Source organism: Rhineura floridana, chromosome 10 (genome assembly GCF_030035675.1).
Source record: "Rhineura floridana isolate rRhiFlo1 chromosome 10, rRhiFlo1.hap2, whole genome shotgun sequence".
NCBI lineage: Eukaryota > Metazoa > Chordata > Lepidosauria > Squamata > Rhineuridae > Rhineura > Rhineura floridana.
In genome coordinates, this window is record NC_084489.1 from 76,281,929 (window position 1) to 76,290,553 (window position 8,625).

At 41.6% G+C, this 8,625-nt stretch overlaps 1 protein-coding gene across 2 annotated transcripts in view; it reads right to left on the bottom strand.

Moving 5' to 3' along the window:
- Positions 1-7,446, bottom strand: part of UBE3C (ubiquitin protein ligase E3C) — an 89,924-nt gene extending 82,478 nt beyond the window's left edge. The window contains exons 1-3 of one of the 2 annotated variants that reach the window (XM_061587477.1): positions 6,916-7,446; positions 4,166-4,270; positions 2,081-2,134 (exon numbers count right to left, since the gene is read on the bottom strand). In XM_061587477.1, the coding sequence (XP_061443461.1) occupies positions 2,081-2,134; positions 4,166-4,181 (70 nt within the window). In that variant the 5' untranslated portion in view covers positions 4,182-4,270; positions 6,916-7,446. The remainder of the gene's footprint in view (positions 1-2,080; positions 2,135-4,165; positions 4,271-6,915) is intronic. The other variant, XM_061587476.1, reaches the window with a different exon arrangement.
- Positions 7,447-8,625: the final 1,179 nt, after the last annotated feature.

Below are 8,625 nucleotides of genomic sequence, written 5' to 3' on the forward strand. Positions count from 1 at the left end.
GGCCCCCGAACTGTGGAACAGCCTCCCCGATGAGGTGCGCCTGGCGCCGACGCTACTATCTTTTCGGTGTCAGGTGAAAACCTTTTTATACTCCCAGGCATTTTAAAGTGTGTTTTAATAGCATTTTCATCATTATTTTGTATTCTGGATGTTGTTTGGTTCTTTTATTGTTTGTTGTTTTGTTTCTTGATTCATTGTATTTATTGTATTCATATATTGTGCTTGTTTTTATCTTTCTGTACACCGCCCAGAGAGCCTTCGGGCTTAGGGCGGTATATAAATTAAATTAATTAAATAAATAAATAAATAAATTTTAAAGCCATCTATGTTGGTGGCCATCACTATTTCTTGTGGGAGCGAATTCCACAGTTTAACTATGCACTGTGTGAAGATATCCTGAGTCTTCCAACATTCAGCTTCACTGGATGCCATGAGTTCTAGTGTTATGAGAGAAGAAAAACTTTTTCCTATCCACTTTCTCCATGCCATGCATACGTTTATACACTTCTGTCATGTCAACTCTTGCTTACCTTTTCTCTAAACAAAAAAGCCCGAAATGCTGCAACCTTTCCTCACAGAGGAATCACTCCATCTCCTTGATCATTTTGGCTGTCCTTTTCTGAACCTTTTCCAGCTCTACAATATCCTTTTTGAGGTAAGGCAACCAACACTGTACACAGTATTCCAAATGCATATTTGTACAGCGGCATTATGATATCAGCAGTTTTACTTTCAATACCTTTCCATGGAATTTGCCTTTTTCACAGCTGTCGCACACAGCTGTTGAACACTGATCTTCATCAGTCTATCCATTCTATGCCAGTTTAGACCTCATGAGCGTATATGTGCAATTAAGATTTTTTGCTCCAATATACGTAACTTTATACTTATTTACACTAAACTTCATTTGCCATTTTACCACACATGCACTCAATTTGGAGAGGTCCTTTTGGAGCTCTTTGCAATCCCTTTTTGTTTTAACAAACGTGAACAATTTGGTATCATCAGCAAACTTGGCCACCTCACTGCTCACCCCAACATTAGATCATTTATGAACAAGTTAAAAAGCACTGATTCCAATATCAATCCTTGAGGTACTCCACTTTCTACATCCCTCCATTGGGAGAACTATCCATTTATTCCTACTCTCTGCTTTCCATTTCCTAGCCAGTTCCTGACCCACAAGAGGACCTCTCTTCTTATTCCATGACTGCTAGGATTACTCAAGAGTCTTTGGTGAGATACCTTATTGAAAGTCCAAGTGCACTATGTCCATTGGATCACCTCTATCAACATGCTTGCTGACACTCCCAAAGAACTCTAATAGGTTAGTGAGACAGTACTTACCCTTGCAGAAGCCATGCTGGCTCTGCTTCAGCAAGGCTCATTCTTCTATATGCTTGGTTATGTTATCTTTAACAATACTTTCTACCAGTTTTCCTGGGACAGACGTTAAGCTAACCAGCCTGTAATTTCCGGGATCCCTGGATTTGTGTTACATTGGCCACTTTCCAGGTACGGATATGGATCTAAGGGACAAGTTACATTTTTTTGTTAGAAGATCTCACATTCTTTAAGAACTCTCAGGTGAATGCCTTCTGGATCCAGCGATTTGTCAGTTTTATTGAAGGATTGTCTCTTCTCATATATACCTAATCACCACTTAAGATCATTTTCAAATAAGGTGAAGCAGGTGACCTTTTCAGTGGTGGCATCTAAGTTGTGAAATGCCCTCCTCAGTGAAGCTCACTTAGTGCCTATATTGTGGTCTTTTTGGCGCCAGGTAAAGACCTTCTTATTTTCCCAGGATTTTAGCTTTAGTGCTTTTTAAGTTGTTTATGCTGTTGTTGTTGGTTTCATTCTGGTGCTTTTTTTATATATTTAACTATTTATATTCAGTTTTAAACTTCCTGGTTTTAACTTTCCTTTGTTAACCATCCAGATAACCTTTTGTTAATGGGCAATACAGAAAGGCTATAAACAAACAAATAAAATGCTTTTTCACTAAAATTCCAAGCAAGTGATATTTTCATTTTCACCATACGGTAAGCAATTTCAACAGGCAGCTGCCATATCATACCTCTCGTTTCCGTCTCTCTTCCTGTGTGCGGTGCAAAAGAGATGCTTTTTCCTCCTGGAAAAGAACAAATATGTATACAAAGATAAATACCTTCTTTTCCCAAGTATTATGCAGGAAAGTAACATGCATCTTCCTCCTTTATGTGCTTGGATCCAACACAATCAAATGAGACCCAATAACAGTATCATCAGTCTAATCCTACTCATTTTACCTCATAGCCTCCATTACAAATGCAAGGATGATTATCTCTTTTGTTTGTTTAAACTAGAGTAATAAGAATTAACCCGATTTAAAACTGCAGTGAATTTAACTGACATATCCAATTATTTAATAGGTCTGTGAATGAACAAGCATCCATTATAGTTTCCAATTTCCCCAACCAAGTTCATATACCTCAGAAAAAGTTAAACGTTGTTAGCCATTTAATCTTTTGTCCATTAAACTGCATAAATACCTATCTTCTCCAAACAATACCCTCCCACCAATGCCAGAGAAGGTTCCAGAAGAAAAATGCAAGGAAAATATTTGATGGATTTGAGCACCAAGATGGAATGTATTTAGGCAACTATAATATAATTAAGGAATTAATTGAAAGCATTTTTAAATGAAAAAAACACTAGAAAATATTTTTAACAATAACAAAGTGGAAAGTTTAGGTTTCCTAATTTGGTTTTATTATTTGGATAAAGTAATGCCAGAAAAGAAAAGTTATCTGCTACAGAGAACTAGGTATCCCTAAAATTGTTTTCCAAGTGAAGTGGTGAAGCCTACACTTAAGATATTTCTGTATAGCTTATACAGCTCAACAGTAAACATTTACAATAGCAAATAAGCCTACTTTGATGAGGAGACTGAAAAACTAACTTGCGTTTTAAAAGCCAGGTGCAATTATAACTAGTTTTGCTTTTCAGAAAATCTCAGTACTTTATTTGCATTACGAAGTGCATCTTTATTTATCCAGCTATTTTTCTTTGTTTCCAAATTCGGAACTAGGGCACTGGGAATAAAGCTGGGCAAATTTCATTGGCTTTTACCAAATCTATCATGAGTATTTTAAGAAGTCAAAATAGCAGCCCTCATACTAACAAATCAGAAAGGCTAATAAATACTGTAGAGATATGTGCAATCTCATTACTACTACTGAGTCACATTTAGTCTTGTATAGCATCAGCTCAATTGCTTACAGTCATCAGAAGATCTAAACTCAAGCTCTCCTTACATATAGCTAAGTCATCTGACACGCAACTTAAACATATATGATACCCAATGCCAAGGTGTTTCAATTGCATTATATAATAAAAACAATGGAAGCTGCTTCTAAGTAGTGTGTAAGCATTAAATATGTTACAAACATATCTAGCATATCCCCGTGTCTTTGAGGAAAACACTACAGTATTCATGTCCCCTACGACCTTATCTTAAACACAGTGGATTGCATCCAACAAAGTTCCACTCCAAGTAGACCCAGTGAAAATAATGGCTCTAAGTTAGTAGTGCCTATTACAGTAAATTGAATGGGTCTATTCAATGATGTTAAATACAACCTATTTACATGAAGATAAGTGGCAGAATATCCTCCAAGTGTATATCTCAGGATGACTGCATTAAAACTGTAAAAGAAGTCCTGCTGGATCAGAGCAAAGTACCATCTAGTCCAAAACCATATTTGCCACCATGGCAAACCAGATGCTTCCAGAAAGAGCACAAGCAGAACATGAAGGCAACAGCCCCTCCCACACCGCTTCCCTCCAGCAACTGCTATTCAGCAGCATGCTGTTTCTGAACATGGAACTTCCATTTAGTTGCCATCACTAATAGTTGTGGACAGACCTTTTCCCCATGAATTTGTCTAATTCCATTTTAAAGCCATGACCATCACCACATCTTGTGACAGCAAGTTCCATAAATTAAGTGTGTGGGGGGAAGTGCTTCGTTTTGTCTGTCCTGAATCTACTGCAAATCAATTACTTTATTTGACACCCTGTTCTAATGTTATGACAGCAGGAAAAAAATCTGTTTTCTTTATTTTATGCATCATTTTATAAAGCTCTACTATGCCCCCCTTAGTTGCAATTCCCCAATTACCTTGATTGAGGGTCATGGCAGAGGTGAGGGAATGGGTCTCTTGTTTACATGGTGATTCTTATAGAAAACTTCCACTGAATAAACCCGATTCCTGGGTAACACAGTCTGGGAGATTGGAATGGAATTAAATGTACAGGGGGTGGAAAGAAGCTGAAAGAGGCAAGATAATAAAGGAAGGGGAAAGGTACTAGAAGTTCACTAATGAGCCATAATTCTGAATCTGTAGAAATTTTCAGCTTGCATAAAAACAAAGGCAAGTATTTCAATCCTCACAAAATCCCAGTTTTTCCCTATACTCCTATGCATAATCCACAATCACATTCTTCTTTCTCCTGACAGATCTAACTTTAAGGACACTGAATTTACTGGTTTCTTCTACAGTCTTCACACTCTGGCCCAGTTTAGATGTAACACTCAAGAGTGCTCTTCCTGATTCCTGAGCATTAATACCTTCCTATTATAGTACTTCACCAGAGGGAGAAGAGGTGCCTTCATAGGAGAAACTGAGGCAGAAGTGCCTGATTTTTAGTGGGCAAGCGTCCCCCCCCCAACAGAAACATTTCAGCACCAGAGCAGAACAGGGTTTTTAATTTGAAAAGAAAATATTGGGTGTCTTGAGGGGACGCAAAAAACCTCTGTGGGGAGCAGATCTAGGTTGGAGATTAGCTACTCTTGATCCAAGTTCTCATAAATCACACTCAACTTTACTGCATGCATACTTTATCTAACCTTTGTTGTTTAAAATCCAACAATGGATCCAACCTGCCCATTTTTCTTAGCAAAGCAGCACAATCTTTAAGCAGTACTATTAGTGTTCATAATTTGATGCCAAAAGATGCAAATGTACCTAAGATACATTTCTGAAGAAAAGAGCTTGTCCTGCCAATTGGCACTTTTACACAGCAAGATTTATTCTTTCTTCAGTGCAGAAAACAATATCATACCTATGATCTAATGAACATAAATGGCTTTTAGCTATCAGAAATGCGTCAGTAGAAAAAGATAGTTCCTCAGTAATTCAGATGAATAGCTACACATGCTAAATATATTTCTGATTTGTATCCGATTCATGAAAACATGGCTTAAATAACAGTGCACAGCAAGGGGTGTGCTGCGATATTTATTTACGGCAGATTAGACAAAATATCCTTTGAAGGCCTCATCTCATAAAATTCATGAGAAGTATTTTAAGTCTCAGAACAAAAATAAATCCAAGAACCCAAATAAATAATATTCTCATTATTATTAACTGACATAGTACTTTCTGCATGCAAAACAGCTTCACAATAATTTCATGAGATCTTAGATTTGTTACTGGGATAGCTTTGAACCAGCCTGACAAGTTGTTTTTAGGTCAGCCTCAATTCTGAATGATGGGTACGTTTAAAAACACAGGCAGTTATAGTTAACATAAGCAAATAATGACTGCATTTGCTCGGGAAAAAATGGCAGTCCTGTTCCTCTGCATAATAATCCTATGAGATAAGCATTATTATTCTCATTGCACAGACAGGAAACTTAAGAACTAGTAACTTGCATAAGGCCTTTAAGTGACTACAGGACACAAGAGTTTTGAAGCCCAGGCAGGTTTCACTTATGCCACTGCTAAATCTTAATACTCTAAAAACATGCACTCTCATCTTTGATCCAGGCGACATGGAAGTTACAGACACATTTCTTTCTATTACATATACTTCTTTTTAAATGAAATATTGTTGCAGTTATAGGTGGATGCCACAATGCACATGGCCACTTTTAGTGGCCCTCTTTACACTGCTTCAGTACTAAGGAAAGGTCTCTGTTTAAATAAGAGTGCTGACAAAAAGGAACTCTAAGCCCAAAGGGAGGAAGGAGTGCATTCCCTGCCATGGTCTCCCTCAGAAATCCACAATGGGTTTTTTTTAAAAAAAAAAAAAGTATTAAAAACAATATAGAAAAACAGTATGCTCTACTGACTCCTGTACAGTTCAGAAGTACAATGTAAGGAACTAACAGCACAATCCTATCCATGTCTGCTCAGAAGTAAGTGCTGTTGAATGCGATTACTGTACTCCCAGATAAATGGAGCTAGGATTACAGCTCAAATTATTACATTTGCCCTTTCCAAAAAAAAAATTAAGGAAAAAGGAAAAAGAAAAAAACCCACAGCCCTGTATAACTTTTTTCTGAACTACACTTCACACAGCGGTGGGGCCTATCCGCTACCCCTACCTCCCCCACCGTCACGTTTACATTTTTACCAACTAGATGAGAAGGGACACAACTGTGACCGGAAACACATGCAAAGCTGCAATGAATTTCACAGATGGGCGATGGCCCCTCTCTCTCTCTCTCTCTCTCTCTCTCTCTCTCTGCAGAGCAAGCCAGAGCTACATAGGAATCCCCTTCTCCAAGCGCCTTCCTCATCAAAACAAAAACTATTCCCTACCATCACCAGCACACTGATTCTGAATACCCCAGCAGGTCTGAGAGGCCTCTAATGGGGGGAGAAGAGGAGAGAGTGATTTTCTTAGCAAAGCAAAAGGTTATAGGAAAGAAAACATTAAAGCACCAAGAAAAACAAGAGGCGAGTCAATCGAGGGCTTCCTCGGATTAGCCTTAGTCACTCCCGCTTTGCTGGGGCCCACCAGCATCTGCATGCAACGACCCAAGTTCGGCAGGCCGTGCCAGTGGAGCGTTTCTCAAGAAAAGGAAGGAACGAGGGAGGCGGCCCGAGAAAGGCCCAGCACCGGCACGCACGCGAGGCTTACCTTCTTACTGGCTCCTCCAAGAGACACCTTGGGCCTGGTTTTGAACTCTCCTTCGAAGCTGAACATGGTTAGCAGAGCTTATCCTCCCATCTAGAGCGCGGAGCCCCCGCCCTCCTGAGCCGGCGGGGCAAAGAGCCAGGGGAGTGGGGACGGGCACAGAGAAGAGGGGACCCCACCCCACTGGGAAGCACCAAGCCTCACCCCCACCCCTCAGTGCAGGGCTCCTAGCGTTGGCCACTGAGGCGCCCCCAACTCCTCCCTCCTCCCCACCGACCAGAAGAAAGCCTCCCACTTCCAGATATCCTGTTCTTGCTCGTGTGTGTGTGTGTGTGTGTCCCTCTCCTCCGGTAACCCAGCAGCTACAGCTCAGTGAGTGGCAAAGGGGGTCGCTTGGGGCTGCCTCATATGCCGGGGGGGGGGGGAATCAGCCGGTTCCTGAAAGAAGATGGCCGCCGACTGCAGCTCCCTCAGCGCGCTCCCGCCTCTCAGGAGCGCGCATTGTATTAGAGCGCGCGCGCGAGAGAGAGAGAGAGAGAGAGAGACCGGCGAGTGCTTTGGAGGCAATGACAGGGAAAACGGAAGCTCAAGGCGGGGCTTGGGCAGGTGTTTGTGGCGTGCGGGCTCCTTTCCCCGTTGCTTCATCAGCTGTGAGGGGCCTCCAGAGTCCCCGGCAGCAGCTCCTTCTCCTGAAAAACGGCGAGAGAGCTTCCTTGACTGGCTTCTTCCTAAAGCAGCTTCCCGCCAATAAACGATCCTCTTCCTCTGACTGTCGTCGCCCGGCTCCCGAAGCAGGCAGGAGCACCACCACCTTGACCTTCTGAACAAAAACCTGGGTTATATCACCAACTCCTGCTGTCCTGAGTGGTTCTTACTGTGTTTTAGTTTGCGTACGAATAAAGGTTTGATTGAAATGGTCGCAGACTGCACTTTTGGGGGGTTGCGTTGCCACGGTGTACCCAGTGGTAGCCCTACTAATGAGTAGACGCATTGAAATTAGGTCCATAAATTTCAATGGGTCTACTCTGCGTAGGACTACCATTGGATAGTCTGAGTAGTACCAGCTCCAATAGAGCTGTGTTTTTCCTCTACTTCAGGAGTGGGGAATCTGAGGCCCTCCAGATGTTGGACTACAACTCAATTTCTTCCAATTAGCCATTCTGGCTATGGCTGATGGGAGTTAAAGTACAACATCTGCAAGGGCCACAGGTTCTCCACTCTGCACTCATAGCCGAGGCTTTCATAACATAGTACCGTGAGATGCGAAGGCCTGGGGAAAAAAAGAGAGGGAACTGTTGTTTTTTCCATTTTTAAAATATTTTTTCTGGGGGGGGGGGTGGTTCTGGGCTTTCCCATCTCTAGTAGTGCCCTCCAGAGGTTTTGGGATACAACTCCCATCAGCCCCAGGCAGTATTGTCAATGGGTAGGAATGATGGTAGTTGTAATCCAACAACATCTGGATAGTCGGGTTCCCCACACCTGCTGTAGGCTAGAAGTAGGTGCATATAATTCACAGATCATGACACCAGCCTTCCACAACCTGGTGCCCTCCAGATGTTTTGGACTACAGTGGAAGTGGCCCTTTAGATGTTGTTGGACTTCAGCCCCAGCCAGAATGGCTAGTGATCAGGAATGATGGGAGTTATAGTTCAGCATCTGAAGGGCCACAGATTCCCCATTCGTGGACTACAAGTCACATTAGCCCTAGCCTGT